This window comes from Bactrocera neohumeralis, unplaced genomic scaffold (assembly GCF_024586455.1).
Source record: "Bactrocera neohumeralis isolate Rockhampton unplaced genomic scaffold, APGP_CSIRO_Bneo_wtdbg2-racon-allhic-juicebox.fasta_v2 cluster09, whole genome shotgun sequence".
Lineage (NCBI taxonomy): Eukaryota > Metazoa > Arthropoda > Insecta > Diptera > Tephritidae > Bactrocera > Bactrocera neohumeralis.
The window spans coordinates 20,717,645-20,741,151 of NW_026089622.1; the positions used below are offsets into that span (position 1 = coordinate 20,717,645).

The 23,507-nt window shown below is 38.5% G+C and overlaps 1 protein-coding gene across 3 annotated transcripts in view; it reads right to left on the reverse strand.

Annotated features, from left to right (window-relative positions):
* Positions 1 to 8,693: 8,693 nt before the first annotated feature.
* Positions 8,694 to 23,507, reverse strand: part of LOC126764205 (uncharacterized) — a 317,397-nt gene continuing 302,583 nt past the window's right edge. For all 3 annotated transcript variants that reach the window (XM_050481998.1, XM_050481999.1, XM_050482000.1), the window contains exon 4: positions 8,694 to 9,245. In XM_050481998.1, coding sequence (XP_050337955.1) covers positions 8,850 to 9,245 — 396 coding nt within the window. In that variant the 3' untranslated portion in view covers positions 8,694 to 8,849. The remainder of the gene's footprint in view (positions 9,246 to 23,507) is intronic.

A 23,507-nucleotide genomic window follows, 5' to 3' on the forward strand; every position in this document is an offset into this window, starting at 1 on the left:
CGCAAATTACACAAGGGTTGCTCACGTTTTCAGGTTTCACGGCGGAGACTTAAGAGTAGGTATTGCGTACAGCCCTACGATCATAACTGTTTACCAAGAAGCATAACATTTATTTAATACTTCGGCCATAAGGAATGGCACTATTTTTATTTTCACAAAAAATTTAGTAAACATATACCCATAACCCTACCAAAGTAAAAATGACGAAAAAATGCAGAACAGTCAAATAAAAAGTGGTTTTACAAACGAAAAATACACTTATATAGAAATTAAGCTGATGAGTAGCAACAGATTCCAATTAACCCGATACGGAACAACAAGTCCCAATAATAACTGCTGATCCAAGCAGATTTACTTTTTTCAATAGCCTTCTTTTTGACAGATCTTGCGTGAGTCATGTTAAACTGTCATATTATTTTTGTTCAGTACTGTTTCGCTTTACATCATAGAAAGACTAACGCCAACAACTTTTACAAATTCTTCAACTTTATTACAAAAATTCACGTTCTGTAAAGGATGTGTTTCGCAATAATAACTGCTGATCCAAGCAGATTTACTTTTTTCAATAGCCTTCTTTTTGACAGATCTTGCGTGAGTCATGTTAAACTGTCATATTATTTTTGTTCAGTACTGTTTCGCTTTACATCATAGAAAGGCTAACGCCAACAACTTTTACAAATTCTTCAACTTTATTACAAAAATTCACGTTCTGTAAAGGATGTGTTTCGCGCGCTTTGTTCAACTTATAGTCAATATAATCGGTCTACTGAGCGTACTATTCGCAACACCATAATCCATCTTGAGACCTACTATTTATTATTGGATAATATTCGACCGAATAGTCTATGTACCGCAAACATTGTAGCCATTGTTAAGAGTGTACACGAAAATCGTGGAGAGTCGATTCGGCACCCTTCGCTGCAACTCGGACTGACGTATGGAACAACTTTTACATTTTTACGTCGAGATCTTAAATTGGAAGCGTACAAAATTCATACGCTCTTCTTGAAAAGTTACAAAAAGATCCGGTGTTTTCGAGCCAAATTTTTTTAAGCGATGAGGGGCATTTCTGGCTCAATAGGTATGTAAATAAGTAAAATTTATGCATTTGGGACCTGAAGAGACCTGCCTGGATTTATTAAGAGAACACTTCCGTAAACAGATAATCTCACATCTTTAGATGTGAAAGTCTAAAGTAGATTCGGACAATCCCGCTTCCATTCAGATCTTGGAGCAAAACATCACACATGTCATTCGCCAGTTATCATTCGAAATGCTCGAACAAATCATTGAAAATTGGACTCCATGGCCAAACCATCTGAGACGTAGACGTCTTTGAAAAAGACAATCTTAAAAAAATTAATGCCAAAGAATGTGCTTTCGAATTATAATAAACATTCCCCATTAAATTTGAAGTTTTTGTCAGAGTTAATTTTTACATGAAGTAAAAATCAGTCAAGTTTGTGAGTGAGTTTTTGAGCTGTATCGAAATGTATACTCTTTGTTAATACTCTTAAGACTGACTTAGGACTAAGGTTCTTCTTCTATTAATACAAACTAGAATATATGAATGAAATATTATATCATTTGTTTAGGTTTGTTTACATATATATTGATTGTTAAGGCTATTTTGATAAGATACTATTATCGGGTGATTTTTTAAGAGCTTGATAACTTTTTTAAAAAAAAAAAAACGCATAAAATTTGCAAAATCTCATCGGTTCTTTATTTGAAACGTTAGATTGGTTCATGACATTTACTTTTTGAAGATAATTTCATTTAAATGTTGACTCATGTGGTTTCAACAAGATGGCGCTACATGCCACACAGCTCGCGATTCTATGGCCATTTTGAGGGAAAACTTCGGAGAACAATTCATCTCAAGAAATGGACCCGTAAGTTGGCCACCAAGATCATGCGATTTAACGCCTTTAGACTATTTTTTGTGGGGCTACGTCAAGTCTAAAGTCTACAGAAATAAGCCAGCAACTATTCCAGCTTTGGAAGACAACATTTCCGAAGAAATTCGGGCTATTCCGGCCGAAATGCTCGAAAAAGTTGCCCAAAATTGGACTTTCCGAATGGACCACCTAAGACGCAGCCGCGGTCAACATTTAAATGAAATTATCTTCAAAAAGTAAATGTCATGAACCAATCTAACGTTTCAAATAAAGAACCGATGAGATTTTGCAAATTTTATGCGTTTTTTTTTTAAAAAAAGTTATCAAGCTCTTAAAAAATCACCCGATATAAGGAATACGATCCTTGACTCACCCCTCTGTTAAAATGAAACATCCTCATTTCCAAACATCAAGTGCTTGAAGTTTGCGTATAATAATTAATTAATGTATTTTTTATGAATTTATTAGTTTATAATTAATGCCTCTTTATATTATATAGCAATTTTTTTGTGTGTTACACTATGTTTTCATTCAACAACCATTTAATTTTTTGGCTTGCCTTGTTTTCGGTGCCTTTTTTGAGTAATTGGTGTTGCTTGAGGAAATTTTAATTTTTTGACTTAGGATAATCTCTGTAGAAATTCCTTTTGTTGCTTATTTATAACGACCATCAATGCAGGTACTTGTGCAAGGAGTCTTTGCTTCTTCTTAATGGTTATTTAACTGTCCAATGTTTCAGGATTTTTCAGAATTCAACGTTGTCCGCTGTTTCAGGATCTATTGCGAATCTTGGTGAAAATATTATCCATTATTTCAGGACCTATACTTTTTTACCATGTTCCACTTTTTCAGGAATTCCGCTGTTTCAGGGTCTGTTGTGAATCTTGCTGAATTCAGCGCTGTCCGTTTTTCAGGATCTGCTGTTGATTCATTCTGGAAGTATTGTTCGCTGTTGCAGAATTTATACTTCTATCTGTTGCCAATTATTTTTACACTTTTCTCAGGCATTTAGTGCTGGAAGTCCAACTTGTTATGGAATTTTTTGATTTATTCCTTTCGGAAAAAAATCTGGCTTTTTGGATAGCAAATAAATATGCCATCCCGGTTGAGCGCCCAGTTAATTTTTACATGAAGTAAAAAAGAATATATTTTTGAGCTGCACCGAAATGTGTACTCTTTATCAATACTCTTAAGACTGTCTTATTACCTTGTTCTTACTTCTATTTATACTAACTACTATGTTTACTTATTACTAGTTGATAGTATGTTTAGATACAGATTATGTTATTTGTTTACATATATATTGTTTGCTGCAAGTGTAGAAACGCCCATTTCAAACATAAGTAAAAGTAGAAGTCGATATGCTGTCAGGTGATTCCGAGACACCGCGGCAGACATGATAAACGCATGCCTCAAAACTTTACCGTTGTTGTCTAAGGTAGAGCGGTGATCAGGAGTCTGGACTCTTCGCACCGATCCTTCTCGAGGTCGGCGAGGATTACTCACCCGCAAGCTGAAACTCACAGTTTGTGTGCCTGTCAAACGTCTGCGATGTCTTTTCAAAGTGGCTTTCTCTAGTACAAAAAATAAAATTCAAGGACAAATTCTAAAAGTAGGCGGCATTCACCTGGGCAGTCCTTGGTCTCCCACGGACAACTATACGTGGATTGCTCGCTTGGGTCGGGGGAACGATATCTTTTTATTTACGCAGAAAATAATAAGTCCCACAATGTTTTGTACGGGGATGTGCTGATGTGATTTCTAGCCTCCTACATAAAAGAATTACATAGGCAAAAATCAACTCTCCCGTCGTGTTAAAATTGTAAATTAAATGTAAAATTTTGTAAATATATAGTAATAAAAAAATTTCCAGTAAATAAAAATCACCCCAAGGTAAATTTATTTTTATTTTTGCAGGATGCAGTGACAACATCCTAATTAGCTCAAAAGTTTAATTTTTTTTACTTCTCATATGTCACATGACCATATCTCATAGCAGCAGCAAGTGTCGACATTCGGCAATCGTCTGCATCTGCAGTCGTTAAAATTGATGTTCTCGACTTTTTGGCGATTTTGATGTCCAACTAGTGTCGACTGCGATTTTACGGTAAATTTTTTGCCTGCTGCTTAGTCTTAGTAGCAAAAATTGATGTGTTTGAGATTTCGATTTTAATTCTTAAGTGTTAACAGCAATGTCGAGTGAAGTGAAATTATATTTTTTCCTGCTGCTTCTACTCAGTCGCAAAATTAATGTGCTCGAGGTTTCGACTTTAATTCTTAAGTGTTAACAGAAAGAGTAACTTGTAACAATGTCGAGTTAAGTATGGGTGCATTTTCAAAATAAGTAAGGAAGGTTTACGTTCAGGTGCAACCGAACATTCTGTACTCTTGCAACAAGACTCTAAGCCACGGAAATACTTTAAGGTGTCAAACAAATCATATAGAGTAAAGTTAGCGGGATTTTCGAAAATCCTGATATTAGTTATATAAGGGCTAGGCCAAACTATAGCCAAAGTTTATCTATTTTAGGCACAAAGATACAATGTTATGAATAAAACGTTCTCTCTTATTTTCGTTGGGATAACTTACATATTGGCCGATTATATAAAATCTTTATATTAAGTATATGGGGGCTATGGGAAGTATTGGTCCGATTTAACCCATTACATTCAGACATACCATTATAAGAGAAAGATTATCCCTTAATTTCAGTTATATAAACCACACATTGATGAACATTTTCACTGTTTTATTTGGATTTAAACAATTTTTGGTATAAGGTGGCACGCACTAAGGTTATTATTCGCGCAGAGTTTTAGCCCGTTATTATAATTCCGTCTTGATTTGTGTACTGGGATCTGAACGAATTTAAAATTGAGATATATGAGAAGTAGGCGTGGTTGTTGTCGTCAATTTTCACAATGTGATGTAAGAATGTAAGAAGAATGTCATCTGCTAAATTTTGTCGAAATCGGTTGGTCGCGTCCCGAGCTCTGGCGTTTCACCAAAACGTGGTCGGTGCCATGCCTATCATCCAATTTTCACACCAGCTCCCATAAAGCTCTCTTAGTTATTGACTTATCGCACTTTTCGTAGTTTTGAACTGTAGCGAGTATGGCGAGTGAGCGGGACTATCCTCATTTCAATTTCATCTATTTTCACACTGTCGGAAGATGTTCTAATACGATTTGTACTCAGAAAATTTTCTCACTAGTGCCCCTTGCTACTGCGATCATTTATTTCAAATTTATACCTTAATTTAGTGTTTAGTTATGGCACTTTATATGCTTTCAGTTAATGCCCAGGGGTGGCAGTGGTCCGATTACACCCATATACGAACTGGTGTTTTTTTCTTTACCAAGGAATCTGCACACCAAGTTTCATCAAGATATCTCCTTTTTTATTCAAGTTGCACGGACGAACGGACGTACGGACAGAAAGATCGTCAACCAAATTTCAACTTTTCTCGTCATCCTGTTCATTTATATAAACATATGTATAACCCTATATTTATCTCAATTAGTTTTAGGTGATACGTACAACCGTTAGGTGAACAAAACTATAATACTCTGTAGCGACTGGTTGCAAGAGTGTAATAAAAATTTGGCATAGTCATATGCAATTTATGCAAAACATCTTTGAAAAACAATAAATTATTTAATTTAAACTCTCATTTAATTACACGACATAAAATTTATTTGTTGACTATTGAGAACTTAGACAACGCGTAATCATCACCGTCCTTAATTAAAACAGTACGAAACAAATATAAATGAACTAAATAAAAAAGAGCTTTTACGAGCAGATATTGGATTAGTAACGAAAGACAGCATTTCCTTTAATGTTTTAAATCCGCCAAACATGAGGAGAATCATGGATCCACTTTATGAAGGCCTTAAAGCCGCAGATAAAAAAAATGACATTGAATGCATTGAACTGCAAAACCACTTTAGAAATAGTGGCAAATAATATAAAAATGAGATATGATCGAAGTGAAGAGCGCAGGATCGAGCGAATTTAAAAATCATGTCGGTGAAGTAATAAAAGTACTTAATGAATATAATATTAATTTAAATCAAGATGTTTCGACAGGGTCGGATAATCGAGAATATATGTTAATAACAACATATATTTAATCTTTCGTGTCCGAACAAAATCTTGAAGAGGACGACGAAATATGCAGCAACGACGAGTATTTAAAAAGTTTGGAAATCCTTCCAAACGATTTGGTCGGCAATAGTCATGTTTGGCTTTGTGCTGCAGCGCAGCAGGTTGCACTTCATGTACCGAAATCATGTGACATGGATACAACGAAATTTTTAATATTGTTGAACGCAAACAATTAATAAATATGTTAATTTAAAGTTTTAGTTGCATATTTATTTTTTTCAAAAAAATTTAATTATTTTACTACAAAAAACTTTTAATACTAGAAAAGTAAAAAGAAAGAGTCGAAATGGAAAAGAAATTAATGACTTTAAAATTATTATACTTTGGCAAATTATGAGCTATTTAAGCTTTTCAATCTATCGTGTTCAAATCTAACTTTTTCCATTTCTACTTCCATTTCTTTTTTTAAACGTAATTTCTGCAATTTGAAATTGTTTTCTTCTTTCTCCTTTTCAAGTTTTAGAGTTTTCATTTCCAATTCTAACTTTTTTTGGGACTTCCAACATTAAAAAACGAACTGCTGTCTTTTAAGATTTCTTTTTGGTGTAAATGAACACTGTCTGAAGCAAAATTAGCAAACGGCAGAACAACCTCATGTGCAGAAGGTGGTATAACGGATGGATGATGGACTAACGAACCTGAAGGACTTTTGCCGGGATCTATCTCTGTACTCAATTCTGTGTATATTGTCCAACATTGATACCGACTTTCTTGACTGATAAATGGCTGGTTGCTGAACGCTTATGCGACGTCCAAATATTACGTGTAGGTCAAAAAGGACATATTCTTCTTATGAATTCCGCTACACTATGAGCATCGCCTCTTTCAAGTAGGCCTGTACCAGCCAGGCCTAGTCCTCATAATATCCCATTTAAAATTTTTTATATTTGTATTATTTTTAGCTATTTTATTATAAAATCTTTGGGCTTTTGGTTTCTGAAGAAAGATCTTGTAATTTAAAAGAGGGTAATAATAGTATACCTCAAATTGGTGCGGATTATTTTGTATACGATCTCCTCTTTTTATTATGAGTAAGTATTTTGTTTGCCATTTTGACCATCGGAATGTTCCATTCATAGGTAATCCTTTTTTCTATTAAATAACCAATTCAGTTGCGACAACTTGCTCTGGTTGCCACTGAAAACGGCCTTGCATAGTTGTCGCAAAACAATTTGCAGTAAAAAAAATTGCAGAAAAATAATAATAATAATAATTCCTTGAATAATATCGTTAGATCCTTGCTCATTATACGGTGTCGATATAATATATAGGGTTTGTCCGGAAAGTAATAGGACTGAGTCGATTAAAAAAATTTATTGAACCAATCGTTACAATTCTTTAAAAACTTTCGAAATTTTCTGCGTCGATGCAGCGCCAACGGGATTTCCAAACATTGAAGGCGTCACGGAAGACATTCTCCGGAATAGCCTCGTGAGCCAAGGTGCATGCTGCTGGGAGCCACTCTGTCGTCTCAAAATGCTTGCCTTTCATCGGCCTTTTGAGGCAATGAAACAAAAAAGTCCGGGGGGTCCATCTGGACCGTAAGACGGCTGCGAATGCGTTGGTATGGCGGCCTTGGTTAGGTAGCTGTTCACAACAAAGGCGGTGCGAGCGCTGGCGTTGTCGTGGTGCAACTTCCCTTGATTGACCCTTCGTTTGGGTCTTTTGGGAAATTACACGTAAATCTTGGCGTTGACGGTTTATCCAGGAGGAACAAATTCATAGTGGACGATGCCTTTTATGTCAAAAAAGACAATGAGCACGTTTTCACTTTGGATTTGTTCATTCATCAGTGACCTCTCCCCGGCCCTCCAAAAAGGCCTGGTGCCACCGAAACACACAACTTCTTGCTAAAGCAACATCTTTGATCATATCAAACATCTCTGTAGCAGATTTACCGAGTTTAACTTAGAATTTAATCGCGTACCTATGTTCTAACGAACGCTGCATTATCGGCTTGCACCACTCACAGAAACAAGTTGCGCGAAAATGTTCTTTAGCTAGGAATGCCCTCTACCGAATCCAGTCGGTGCGGACACTCGCTCCGAAGTACAGTCGCGGCGAAAGAAAATCAGTCCTATTGCTTTCCGTACAAATCTTGTATTGTCATTATCAGTGATTTCCCCACAAAATTTGTAATCGGGCTATGAAACATATCGCCTGTACTTTAGCCAATAGTGAATAATTTTGTATTCGGGAGCAATTCAATGTTGTTTATTCAAGCATATGTACTGTTTAATCATTGGTGTCTACTGGCAAGGTTAGTGCAGAGCACGCATGTGCAAGCATGATATAACATGAACAATAAAAATTTGGGGTGGTCCACCGATTACATTTAGGGGTTTGAAAAATATACTTACTCGATAATCACACCAAATTTCATCAAAATCGTTTCAGCCGTTCCATTAACCACAAACACCATAACAAGATAATTTTATATATAGGAACTTTCTCAATTATATAATATTTAGATGAGAACCTTGAACTTTAATATTAACTAGAAGATTTATCTGCTGAGACGGCTGATGAGCATGCTTTTGACCAAAACAAACTAGACTGTAAAAACTGTATTCAAAAATCCTTTACATGAAATATATTTTTGATACATAAAAGTTTCCAAAGTGCTAATAAAACGATTTTTTTAGAATTTATTTTTTGGTTAACACCACAGCTAAAATTTGAGATCTAAAGAAATTATTGAACATTTCTATTATATAATTAGTATTTATATACTCTTCATTACAGGGTTGTGTTATATACCCTGCATATAATTTATAGTCATACAGTACTCTCTCGCTTAGACATTAGGGGAGTTTGAGCTGATATCTCGTCGTCTGAAATACTGGTACTAATTTGACCCTTCGCCCGTAAATTATTATGCTTATATCTTCGGCTTGCTTGTTCATAAGAATTACATTCATATCTTTTGCCGGAATCTGGTATTGATTGCTCCAAATTATTTAAATTTACTGCAGAAAAGATATTTGATGAGGATTCTGGTGCCAGAGACATTGATTTCGTCGATCTGCTCAAAAATTGTTGCATTGATACATGAGATTGTTTGGTATTCATTCCGATGACTAATGAATTATATCCAGAAAACACTTGATTTTTAATGTGCTTTGGTAAACTTGATTGATGTATATTGTTAAAGTACGCATTTTGTGATGGATTCTGTAAAAAAATAAAAATACATAAAAACAGGTAACCAAGGGCTAAATTCGGATGTAACATGTGCAGTGATCAAAGAAAAGTTCTTTCAGATTATGTTTAAACTGCATATCAAACAAGTAAGGAAGTTTTAATTACGGGTGCAACCGAAAACTTTACACTTTCCCAATACTTTCAAGTGTTGGCAAAATAAAATTTTGTTAAAAATATTTTATATTATAATTTAAATGCAGTGCCTACATCATATACAACGTCTACCAATAGGACTAACGTGATTCGGCACGCTTCGGTAATTTTAATATGTGATGGTCTGCAACCTGTTTCTACAGAGTATTATAGTTTTGTTGTACGGTTGTACGTATCACCTAAAACTAAGCGAGTTAGCTATAGTGTTATATAAATACAAATGAACAAGATGACGAGAAAAGTTGAAGTCCGAGAGGCTGTCTGTCTGTCCGTCCGAGCAAACTGTAACTTTAGTATAAATTGAGATATCTTGATGAAATTCGGTATGCGGGTATTTTCTTCTTCTTTTTAATTAGCGTAGGCACCCCTTACGCGATTATAGCCGAGTTAACAACAGCGCGACAGTCGTTTCTTCTTTTCGCTTCGTGGCGCCAATTGGATATTACAAGCGTAGCCAGGTCCCTCTCCACCTAGTCCTTCCAACAGGTGGAGGTCTTCCTCTGTTTCCCCCGACGGTTACAGGGTCGAATACTTTCAGAGCTGGAGTGTTTTCGTCTATTCGGACTTTACTTTACTCCTTTATTGCCTACTTAGTCAAGAGTTATCCTGCGTTGGATTTCCAGGCTGACTCTGTTGGTGGTGTTCATATTGGTTCCTAAATAGACAAAAATATCTACAACTTCAAACTTATGACTGTCAACAGTGAGGTGAGAGCCAAGTCGCGAGTGCGAGTTTCGTCTTGCCTTCGATCACTACCAGACCCGTTTGCTTTCCTTCCTTGTCCAGTCTGGAGAAAGCAGAACTAGCGGGTGTTGAGGCCGATGACATCAATCGGCATACGCCATCAGCTGTACACTCGTATAAAAGATTGTACCTGCTTGATTAAGTTCTGCAGCTCGAATTATTTTCTCCATCAGCAGATTGAAGAAGTCGCACTATAGGGAGTCGCTTTGTCTCAAACCCCGTTTGGTATCGAACGGCTCGGAGAGGTCCTTCCTGATCCCGACGGAACTTTTGGTGTTGCTCAACGTCAGTTTACACAGCCGTATTCGTTTTGCGGGGGTGTCGGTCGATTTTCTTTGCACAGGTCTTTTCCAAAATTTGGCGCATGGTGAATATCTGGTCGGTTGTTGATTTGCCAGGTCTAAAGCCTAACTGATACGGTTCAATCAGTTTGTTGACGGTGGGCTTTAATCTTTCACACAAGACGCTCGATAGAAACTTATACGCGATGCTAAGGAGGCTTATCCCACGGTAGTTGGCGCAGATTGTGGGTTCTTCAAAACCATCCAATGGGTTTCTACATTAATTCTTAAGGTATAAGATAACAGAAAATGCAAAAACAAAGAAAATTTAAAAAAGATTACACTACTTACCCCTTAAAGTATGCCAACTTGCATCCTTATACAATTGGCAACATCTGGTGCCAACAACAATTATTGCAAGAAAAGTTTGGAGATTCGATTATTTCAAGAAATTATGATACTGAAGGGCCTTCAAGAAGTAGTGATTTAACACCATTCGACGAGGCCATTTGAATGATGTTATATTCAAAACTTAATTGCATGTATTGTACTACACATTAAGTAAATAGCATTTAAATTTCCTTAACAATTAGTGTGTTTTTCTGAGAAAATATATCACTCTTAAAGTGAAACCCTAAGTGTCTTTTTTTAAATAACTTGAGTTATACCACTGTATAACAATTAGATTAAGACTTAAAATACGTTATAACAAATTGTAACGAATTTATTTAATAAAAGAAAACAGTATAGTCATTTTAGCTTCGAAAAGTGAGTAAATCAAATGTGCAGAAATCGAACTGAAATCATGACATATGCGGCGGAATGCTTTGTTTAGTTCAAAATTTAATCTACAAAATTTAGCATTTAAATATAGTCATTTTAGTTTCCAAAAGTGAGTCAAAAAAATCAAATGTTTTGGAATGGGAAATAAAATCATGATAAATGCAGCGGAATGGTTCGTTTAGTTAAAAATTTAATCTACAAAATTTAGCAGAAAGGATGTAAACTTCTGCGAAAACTGAACCGGTATATTAAAGTTTGACTTCAGAACTGCAAACTGTTCCATTCAGTATTTTTACTAGGAATATAATGCCAAGCATTTATCTACGTAAATTAGTGTAGTAAGATTTATAAGTTTTAAACGACTAGTGTTTAGAAGTAGAATTAATCTTGAATGCCATCGGAAATTCCCTAAAGCGAAAAAAAATTGTTTTTGAACAGATTATAACTTGTCGGAATGAATTTGGACAGAGCCATATTCCAATATAGGCTTTACCAAAGTTGTAAAAAACTATTTTAGTAACATTCTTTAGACCCCTTCAGCTTTCTAGACCATGGTATCAATATGAAAACTAAAATTAAACTTAGGGTCTAAATGAACAGAGTTAAAAACTTGCTCTAGTCTATAGTCCTTCATTACATAAGCAGAGGGGTGACCAGATCTACAGATAAAGCTCATCATATTACATAGTTTGAGATTATATAGCAAATCATTTCTATCACACCAAGCAACCAAATTGTTTAAGTCTGTTTGCAACAGACACCTTTCATTAGTTGAAGTACTACATATGTATGTATATTAGAGTGATTCAAAAAATAATAATTTTTTTTTTCGTTTGGTACTCGGAAAAATAGATTCCTAGACACCTCTAAGAAAGCCTCTCCAAACATGAGTTTTTAATTGTAACGGGAAGGTCCTCCTACATACAGTTTTCTATTTTTTCTTATTATCAGATAGAAAAATTTATATCTCGCTTCCAACTACTTGAAAAAATATACTGTTCCTTAGATTTTATAGGAAATTTAATGCTCTACAAAAAAAGTCTATTATGATTTTTTCGTAAACCCAAACGTTTAACAGATATTAACAGTTAAAGTTTGATTATTTTTTGGAAAATTTTTTATTTCTTATGAATTTTATAACTCAATGAAAAAAAATTATTATGAACGATGAAACTCACAGTTTTGTAGGAAATTTACTGCTCTATAAAAATGGTCTTATATGATTTTTCGATTAAGTTAAGCGTTTACGAGATATTCATCGTCAAACATCAATGCATATTAGGGTGGATCAAAAAAATTTTTTTTTTTTTCGTTTGGTACTCTGAAAAATAGGTTCCTAGACACCTCTAAGAAAGCCTCTCCAAAAATCTATTCATAATAATTTTTTCTCATTGAGTTATAAAATTCATAAGAAATAAAAAATTTTCCAAAAAATAAGCAAACTTTAACTGTTAATATCTTTTAAACGTTTGGGTATACGAAAAAATCTTAATAGACCTTTTTTATAGAGCATTCAATTTCCAACAAAATCTGAGGAACAACAAATTTTTTCAAATAATTGGAAGCGAGATATAAATTTTTCTATCTGATAATAAAAAAAATAGAAAACTGAATGTTACAATTAAAAACTCATATTTGGAGAGGCTTTCTTAGAGGTGTCTAGGAACCTATTTCTCCGATGGACGAAATTTGTTGATCGCGCACTTCCCTGTAGAGGTCTCCATGAGACAAATAACCCCTACCACGTTTAACACGACTTAAGCGCCAAATTCAGACAAAATTTTTCGAACTTTACTCCAGAAGGGAACAGAGATTATTCTGACATACCTAGTAAAACTGATGAAAGACAGCCTTGCGCAGGCTTATAACCTTAAAAACATTTCTAGAACAAAATCTACTGCACCAAAGACTCGGTTCTCTACAATGTGGTCAACGACATTAAGCATGCTTCTGTAAACGGGGAAATGATGCTATGTGCTTTTCTTGCCATAGAAGGGGCTTTTGACAACACTTCCCACCACAATGTTACACGAGAACTGAAAAGGAGGCAGGCAAATCTACCCATCACAAGGTGGGTTGCGGTGCAGTTCTCAAAACGAGTATTGGTGAAACCAATATAGACTCAGATAGCATACAAAAAAAGAGGTGGCCTTGGGGGGGGTTTTGCCACCTTTGCAGTGAAGCCTAGTTGGAAATGATTTTCAGGATCTGCAAACTTGCAAGGACATCCGCTGCCAAGGCTATACGGACGACATTGTCATTATAGCAAGAAGAAAATTTGAGAGCACCTTGAATAACATCTTTTAAAGAGGACTAACCTTCGCAAAAAGATGAAGCGGATATTTCAGGCTTAACATTAACCCATCAAAAACGGCCATCATTCCTTTTACAAGAAGGAGGTCTCTACTATCTCTAAAAACTTTACCGCTCAATTGGGTGGGACGGGCAATGAAATATCTAGGGCTGATATTAGAAAGCGAATGCAACTCGAGAATTGATGGTGTACAAACGTGTAGTTGGTAGAATCTGAGGTTGCCAACTGATCATACTACGCTGGATGTACAGTACTGCGGCGTCAAGGTTCTCCCTTACAACTATTGGGGAACTATCGGCGAAAGTACATGGGATGGCATGTGTGTGTATAACTGGGGCTATGTTGACGTATTAAACCGCTGCTTATCGTTGTGGAGACGACTCCAAAAGGGTTTTGGGGATCGTATAATGGGACTCTATCAGTGTCCAAGGGCGGGTTTGCAAGAATTTTTCCAGCTGAGCTCAATGCCATTAGCAGGTGTGTAGAGATAATTCTAGAGAGAGGTACTATTACGGTGAACGAATTGCCTTATTCAATGATAGTCAGGCGGAACTTCATCCGTTAAAATCAAATTAACAATGGTATTAGAGTGAATAAAAGTTTTAACTCTGTTAAACTGGTAACAACATCCTGGGCATAGAGGAATCAGTAAATATCCTGGCAAAAAAAAAGCAACGGAAAGCCGTCGAATAGGACCGCAACCGTACTTTTCTGCGGGCCCCACACCTTACGAGAGGAGCGTCTGGAAAAGGAAATTGCCAAAGATAGAGTTTCTGGGAGAGAACGATACAAAACGGTTCAAGACTCTTATCGTTTTTCTCAGAAATAAATTAAGGAAGCATTGAGATTTTATGAAAGTCACTACAATCAATGGTGTCATCTGCTCAAATTAGGATACAGTTACTCAGATCTGTGTCGTTTTTACGTCCAAAGAGGAGAGACACCAGAGCACATACTCCTGAACTGCTCCTTCATTTCAAAAAAAAAATTAGGCATCAGGCAATTGAATCCAGTAGGAGAATACATTGGTATCATTATCCCAGGACCTTTACTAACCTTCTTTAATTCAGTCAGAAAGATAAAGCATCTGAAAATACTGACTCATGGTAGGAGCCGTTAACTACACAAGAGCCTCATTTATTGACACAAAGTGATCTAAACGATTTAGTACGCGATTTGAATCTGTCTAAAACACTGGCTGAGGCTTAAGGTTTAGATTAAATTAATGGAATTTTCAGAAAAACAGGTGATTGTCTACTGTAATAACGTATTTTCCTGGTCAATTTATTAAGTTTTGAATTTAATACAAATCAGCAGGTTGAATAACGTTACCTCTAACTTAGGTTTGCGCGCCTTCCAGCTACCTGCGCTGAGTGTACAAAACTTTGAATCAAGTCGGTGACCAGCGTACAGAAAAAACTACTGCTTCAATCGTTTTGAAATTTTGTACAAATATTCTACATATATATAGCTCTCGAATGACGTCGAGTTTTTCCAAAAATTTTAACTATTAACAATTTTACAATAACAAATAAGTCGATTTTTTCGTCTAAAATCGCAATTTTGGCTTGAAAATGGTATCAAAAATTGAAAAATTTAAAAATTAAAAAAAACTCGACGTTTTAAAAAAAATCATGAAAAAAGGTCTTTTTTCGACGAAACAAACCTTAATCCTTCCCAACCTCCCCTTTTAAATGAACTTATATATAGAGCTTTGTGATGTAATTTGTCCTAAAAATATATATTCACTGGACTTAGATTTCTTTCTTATAAATTTCTGTTCTGTGACCGACGAATAAAACGAGAATTTCTATCAGGATATTTGCTTAAAGGAGAAGCGTTGTCAAAGGAAATGTAACACAGGAATGCTAGCAAACTATTGTTGGAGACTTCACGAAGTGAAATATTTTATATAATTTTTACTCAAATTATCGCTTGAATGGACGACGGACGGATGGATAGACTGACAGACAGTCACTGAGATTGGATAGTGGAAGTGGCATACTCATCAATCGACGATTCAAATGCAGTTGGTTCAGGCGATGTATGAGAGCTCCCATTGCGATGAAGAGAAATCCGTTTTCGGTGGTTGGTTTTCCTGATTTCTTGAAAGACAACTACTCAGAATTTACTTCTACGTATTCTTCTCGTGGTATTGTTACGACATGTTCAAAAAAACTAAATTGACAACCATTTGCGTAAAAATGCTTCCAGCGCGAACAAATTTTTTTGGATGTTGAAACACCCATACCAGAGACGTACATCGAGAAGGGGCAGGTTCGATATAAATTGTAAAACTTAAACTACTGAATTCACTTCACAACGCTGGAATTCACGCAGTGAAATGCTAACATTTTTTGCACTTCTCTCACATACTCTACCAGAGAATATGAAGAGACAGAAATATGTATATGTATGCATGCCCATGATGATACTCCTAACCAAAGAATATTGAAGAAAAATAAGTTCTTTGATATTCCATAGAAAACATGTTCCCTTATGTAAAACTTTTACATATATTTTTTTTTAAATTATTTTATTAATTTCATTTTATTTTATAATAAGTTATTATTAATGATTTCAATATATTGTGATACATTTATTTAAATAATTGATTAACCTAACACCATCATCATATTTTCATGCTTCATGTTTGCTTTCAACCAGGGAATCGCTTGTATGTGCAATGTATGTAAACACATATGTATGTATGCATGCTTTTCGTTTTGCCCTCTGCGATTCCATATTGCCATGTAAAAATAATTATGATATGAGTACAATTTTGTAGGAATGCATGCATAGTAAAATTTATAATCAATTTGCACTAGCATATTTAATAAATTTATTTGATTTTTACATGATATACTATACTAAGTCGTTCCTTTGTTTGTGTTTTTCGGGACAGCTCGGATTTTCTACCAACAACACAATGTTGTGACGCTTTGTCGTCGCGTCAGTGCTTCGACACATTGCTTAAAATTAATGGAGTTAGAAATAGAGTTATATATGTAGGGTTTGATCAACACGGAAATCCTTTTTCGCAAGAAGTTTCGAACAAAAGACTCCGAACCAGAAAATGTCAATGATAGATGACGACTTGACGAGAGTACGCGAAGCCGTACGCATGTGGCCAATTGATTTATCATCGCAATGTACTTTTTTAAAATTAACTGTTAACCCTTTTTACTTTTTTATAAAAACTATGGGACGCTTGGAGGATGGAGTTATGTATAGAAGTTGGAGGATGGAGTTATGTGTAGAAGTTCACACAAGTGAGGAAAGTTCTCTGATCGCCATTCACTTGGGAGTGGCCAGAAACGATTCTTTTACACATGGCTCAACCAGCTCACTACTTCCGGTCGTTGACCAAGTATCCTCTGGGTAGCCTAAGACCATCCGTTCGAAGGCGAGCTAATGTGAGAAGGCGAAACATCCCCTACATAGGGTTGTGCGCTGGGTTTGGGACCCGCCACGTAAAAAGCCCCCCCAATGAAATCTAAACGACAGCCTCGGATGACAGACCCCCCTTTTGATGACGACCATGGCAAACGAAATAAGGACTACGATTTGAGGGCATGCACCTGGAATGTCCGGACCCTAATTTGGGAAGGTGCCGCTGCCCAGCTGGTTGATGTCCTCGCGAAAATAAAGGCTGACATCACCGCCGTCCAAGAAATGCGATGGACGGGACAAGGACAGAGACGAATAGGTCCTTGTGACATTTACTACAGTGGCCTTATAAATGAGCGCAAGTTTGGTGTAGGTTTCGTGGTGGGAGAGAGACTCCGTCGCCGAGTACTATCATTCACTGCGGTGAATGAACGTTCTAGCCACAATCCGCATCAAAGCGAGGTTCTTCAACATATCGCTGATTTGCGCCCACGCCCCGACGGAAGAGAAGGACGATGTGACCAAAGATGCCTTCTATGAGCGCTTGGAGCGCGCTTATGAGAGCTGCCCCCGCCACGATGTCAAAATCGTGCTTGGCGACTTTAACGCCAGGGTGGGCAAAGAAGGTATATTTGGCACTACGGTCGGTAAATTCAGCCTCCACGACGAAACATCCCCAAATGGGTTGAGGCTGATTGACTTCGCCGGGGCCCGAAATATGGTTATCTGCGTACTAAATTCCAGCACAAGAAGATACATCAAGCTACCTGGCTGTCTCCGGATCGAAAAAGCACCAACCAGATCGATCATGTTGTGATAGACGGAAGACAGGTCTCCAGTGTTCTAGACGTGCGTACGCTCCGAGGTCCTAACATCGACTCGGACCACTATCTTGTTGCAGCCAAGATTCGCACCCGCCTCTGTGCAGCAAAAAACGCGTGCCAACAAACACAAGGAAGGTTCGTCGTCGAAAAGCTGCAATCACAACAGACTGCCGAACGGTTTTCTACTCGGCTTGCACAACGCCAGGAGAAGGCGAACCCGATTCCCCAATCGATGACGATGGAGCAGACGTCCCATTGCCCGACCATGAAGAAGTTCGAATAGCAATTACCCGTCTGAAGAACAACAAAGCGGCGGGGCCGATGGATTGCCGGCAGAGCTATTCAAACACGGCGGCGAAGAACTGATAAGGAGCATGCACTAGCTCCTTTTTAAAATATGGTAGGACAAAAGCATGCCCAACGATTGGAATTTAGGTGTGCTATGCCCAATCCATAAAAAGGAAGACCCCGCAATCGGCGCCAACTACCATGGGATAAGCCTCCTCAACATCGCGTATAAGGTTCTATCGAACGTATTGTGTGAAAGATTAAGGCCCACCGTAAACAAACTGACTGGACCTTATGAGTGTGGCTATAGACCTGGCAAATCAACAACCGACCAGATGTTCACCATACGCCAACTCTTGGAAAAGACCCGTGAAAGGAGAATCGACACACACCACCTCTTCGTCGATTCAAAGCTGCTTTCGACAGCACGAAAAGGAGCTGCCTTTATGCCGCGATGTCTGAATTTGGTATCCCCGCAAAATTAATACGGCTGTGTAAACTGACGTTGAGCAACACGAAAAGCTCCGTCTGGATCGGGAAGAACCTCTCCGAGCCGTTCGATACCAAACGAGGTTTCAGACAAGGCGATTCCCTATCGTGCGACTTTTTCAACCTGCTTTTGGAGAAAATAGTTCGAGCCGCAGAACTAAATAGAGAAAGTACCATCTTCTATAAGAGTGTACAGCTGCTGGCGTATGCCGATGATATTGATATCTTCGGCCTCAACACCCGCGCCGTTAGTTCTGCATTCTCCAGGCTGGACAAGGAAGCAAAGAAAATTGGTCTGGCAGTGAACGAGGGCAAAACGAAATATCTCCTGTCATCAAACAAACAGTCGTCGCGCTCGCGACTTGGCTCTCACGTCACTGTTGACAGCCATAACTTTGAAGTTGTAGATAATTTCGTCTATTTAGGAACCAGCATTAACACCACCAACAATGTCAGCCTGGAAATCCAACGCAGGATTGCTCTTGCCAACAGGTGCTATTTCGGACTGAGTAGGCAATTGAAAAGTAAAGTCCTCTCTCGACGAACAAAAGCCAAACTCTATAAGTCGCTCATAATTCCCGTCCTGCTATATGGTGCAGAGGCTTGGGCGATGACAACATCCGATGAGTCGACGCTACGAGTTTTCGAGAGAAAGGTTCTGCGAAAGATTTATGGTCCTTTGCGCATTGGCCACAGCGAATATCGCATTCGATGGAACGATGAGCTGTACGAGATATATGACGACATTGACATAGTTCAGCGAATTGAAAGACAGCGGCTACGCTGGCTAGGTCGTGTTGTCCGGATGGATGAAAGCACTGCAGCTCTGAAAGTATTCGACTCAGTACCCGCCGGGGGAAGCAGAGGAAGAGGAAGACCTCCACTCCGTCGGAAGGACCAAGTGGAGAAGGACCTGTCTTCGCTTGGAATATCCAATTGGCGCCACGTGGCGAAAAGAAGAAACGACTGGCGTGCTGTTGTTAACTCGGCTATAATCGCGTAAGCGGTGTCTACGCCAATTAAGAAGAAGAAGATGTGACGCTTGTGACGACTTAAACTATCATCAAAGTATCTTTTTTTCAAAATCAATTGTTCGTCGTTTCGGTTTTGTAATAATCATTTTCATTAGCAAATAAAATTTGTACGTTTTAAATTATAAAATAATATGAAATCACTTACTCGAATTTAATTTAAACAAAAAGAAGTTAACCTGTAAGTGCGTGAGCACAATTCCTATATATTTTGGGGGCTCAACCAAATGAAAACAAGCATAAGGCTCAATCATTGCGAAGTGAAAAGTGTTAAAATTATAAAGAACCATAAGGCTCAACCCAACGAGAAAAATATAAATTTGATTGCGAACTGAAAAGTGTTAAAAAACAAGAAGCATAAGACTCAAAATTTTTGTTAAAAAGTGATACAATCAATGTGTGCAGCCATGGCGTGTTTGCAGAGTTTTCGAAGTTACTAAAGCGTGTCAGAAAATGTTATGGGGAGAAACATTGCACCTTTTTATGTACCCCTATCAAATATGAGCCCTTAATATGGAGGGGTGCGTTGGGGGGAGTTCGTCAGATTAGAGAAAAAAGAAAAAATCGATCCATCGGGAAACTCGAGCGCGTCAGATTAAGAGATGGTAAATTAAATGCATGAAGACCAGTGTATATTTCAATATTCTGACAGTTTGAGGGTGAGTTAAAGACATAGCAGGGTGGCAAATTTGTAAAAAAAAAATACCCCACCTTAAAATAATCGAGCGCGACCGATTTTTTTTTTCCTTTTAAAGGTAATTCTGTCAGAATCACGAAAACCTATAATCTGACAGTTTCCATGGGGCGATGCAGGTAAAATCGTCGACAAAAGATCAAGCGTACTGAGCACCATAGCGTGGTTGTTGTTAGTCGACGCTTGACACGTTTGTTTGTTTCTCACTCTCTCGCACCGTCCTCATAATAGCGTCTGCCGCCATGATGACATCTCAGCTGATCACCATAGCGTGGTTGTTGTTAGTAGACGCTTGACACTTTTGTTTGTTTGTGGTGTTTTCTATTTTTTTTTTTCGTTTACAGCGATGAGTTTTACATCCATTGTAAAAATGAATGACGTTAGTGTCTGGCCAAATGAGCCTCAGCGTACTACACCAGCGTCTCCTTTGAAGTTGGTCGCTTTGTCGTGGCGAAGGGGCTTAAGTAAGAGTAAAGTGTGCATCCCAAAGGAAACGCACTTTAATCTTACGAATTAAGAGGGACACTTCATAATTCCCACAATAGTGATATGGATGAATAAACCCTAGGTTTTACGCCCATCTCCTATTGTGGAAGTATGAGGATACCTGAACCAACACCACCTTAAGCCAAGGTGTCGAGGTACCCGTGCCGAGGGCTGAATGGTCAGCGAGGGGTAATAAATAGCTGATCGCGAACGGTCCCCTCCGATGCTCGGGCGAGGTCAGAGGTATAAAAGCCTTCTCTCCGCATACCGGCTCTGCGGACGAGTGACCAACCCACAACCAAATTGACGACAACAGCAACGACTAAGGACATGAACTATCGGAATCCTATTACGGAGTCCGAAGAAGATGAACTACTTAGCCAAAGACCAGGCAGCCGGTACCCCAGTTGATGAGGCTGAAATAAAGCGCCTCAAATCTATCGTAAAGGAATATGAAGGCTACCTGAAAAGGAAGAGAGCAAGCGAAAGAGCACTTCTCAGAAGAGAAATCGCTCCATCACGGAAGTACCCGGAACTCAGCCCAAAAAACCGAGGCGGAGCGAAGGTGAACACAGCAGCACAACAACGGCAAGGCATTTCTGCGATGTTGCCAGAGATAGCCTGCAGGTGGCCATCATAGACGGAAATTCTTCCTCTCCGAGCACAATACAGGAGAGATGGGTGGAGATCGACGTCAGATTGTCGGGTATGGTGCTAAGCTATGTACAATCCTGGGGATCCTCACCCGGAGTTTGACTCTTCTGAGACCCTCAGGGGCTACAGGGTCATCAAGTGCGCGGACCAGGCCTCGCTGGATTTCCTGACGGGTAGTGTTGCTAAAATTAGCAACGCCTTTGTAGGCCTCCAATTGAGGCTTATACCGGCCAAGAACATTCCGAAGAGACCTCGTGCTCGCATTTGGTTACCCCCTCTAGATGAGCCAGGCGAAAAACTCCTGCGGTGCATTAAGCTGCAGAACAAATCTATACCTAGTATAGATGAGTGGCAGCTAATCAGGGAGGAAAAACCGAATAAGGCAAGCAAGCCAATACTAGTGGCCATTTGTGATGAGTCCATTGAGGCTCTGAAGAAGACTGACTACAAAATCAGCTTCGGAATCCGCAAGGCCAGACTAAAAATCTTCCAAAGCGACAAAGCGGCTGACGAAGACGACACGGAAGAGGTCGACGACGCCAGCCAGTTGCTAAAGAATGTGGGCATCGAAGAAACCCGAGATGCCCATTAACATAAGATGCGTACAGATAAACCTGCAGCACTCGAAGAGTGTTACAGCGAATCTGACAACCCTCGTGAACGAGGGGGACATCGACATCAACCTAGTACAGGAGCCCTGGGTCAATGAAGATACCATTAAAGAGCTAAACAGCAGCAACCATAACCTGTTTTACACACGGAACAGAGGTAAACCTAGGGCATGCATTCTTATCAATAATAGTATAAATGCATTTCTTTGTCCTAATTACAGCACAGCAGATATCACAGTGGTAAAGGTGGAACAGAAGGAAAAGCCCTTCTTCTTGGTCTCGGCCTACTTGGCCCATGACGAAGACATACCACCGGCCCCACTCACCAGACTAGTAGAGGAGAACAGGAAGGAGGATGTCCTAATAGGGTGTGATGCAAACGCAAAGCACACCGTATGGGGTAGCTCCAGTATAAACACCGGAGATGAGTCACTTTTGCAGTATATTCTAAATAGTAATCTAAGCATATGCAACAAGGGCGATAAGCCAACTTTTATTCTTCCAAGCTCTGATAGGTTTCCGGGGTGGGCGGAAGTGCTTGACCTCACGCTATCAACAGACACAGACAGTCTCTTTGTGGATAACTGGAGGGTATCCGATGAGCCTTCCATGTCGGATCACTCCTGGATACTCTTCAGCATCCGCGAGAAGTACAGTGTGCCTCTCACTTACCGGAACCCTAGAAGAACGGCATGGGGAAAATTTACCAGTATAGCAACAAAATGCCTTGAAAAGGGAGGCAATAAGAGCATCAGAAATCCTGAGGAATTAGATGCAGAAGTAGAGAAGTTGGAAAAAATCCTAACCACAACTTTTAATAAATCTACTCCGCTAACAGTTTTGAAAAAGAGAAAGTCTCTTCCTTGGTGGAACAGTGAACTCAAGAATTTGAGAACACAACTAAGGAAGGCTTTCAATGAGAGTTTTAGAACCAAAATCTGGCAGCCATATAAAGACAGTATGAAAGAATACAAAAATGCAGTCAGGAAAGATAAAAAGGACTTATGGCGATCTATCTGCACATCGATAGAAAGTTGCACAGAAGCTGCCAGGCTGAGTAAAATGCTATCCAAAGATCATATTAATACTGCCTACATTAGGGCGGAGGGAAGTGATTGGACCTCCTCGGCAAAAGAGTCTTTGGAGGTACTAATCACAACGCACTTCCCCGGGAGTCAGCAAACACCTTCAACGAGGGTTCAACCAGAACCACCGCTGAACGCAGCTGACTATCGAAGCCAAATAGTAGACAAAAGAAAAATCAAATATGCCATAAATAGTTTTGCACTATATAAAGCGGCAGGTCCTGACGGGATTATGCCCATAATGCTGCAAAAACTGGTAGAACCAGTGGTTTTAAGGCTTGAAAATATATACAAAGCAAGCATACAACTATCTTACATCCCAAGAAGTTGGAAAAGAAGTAAAGTTGTGTTCCTCCCAAAACCAGGCAGAAGAACACACGAGAATGCCAAGGATTTTAGACCTAT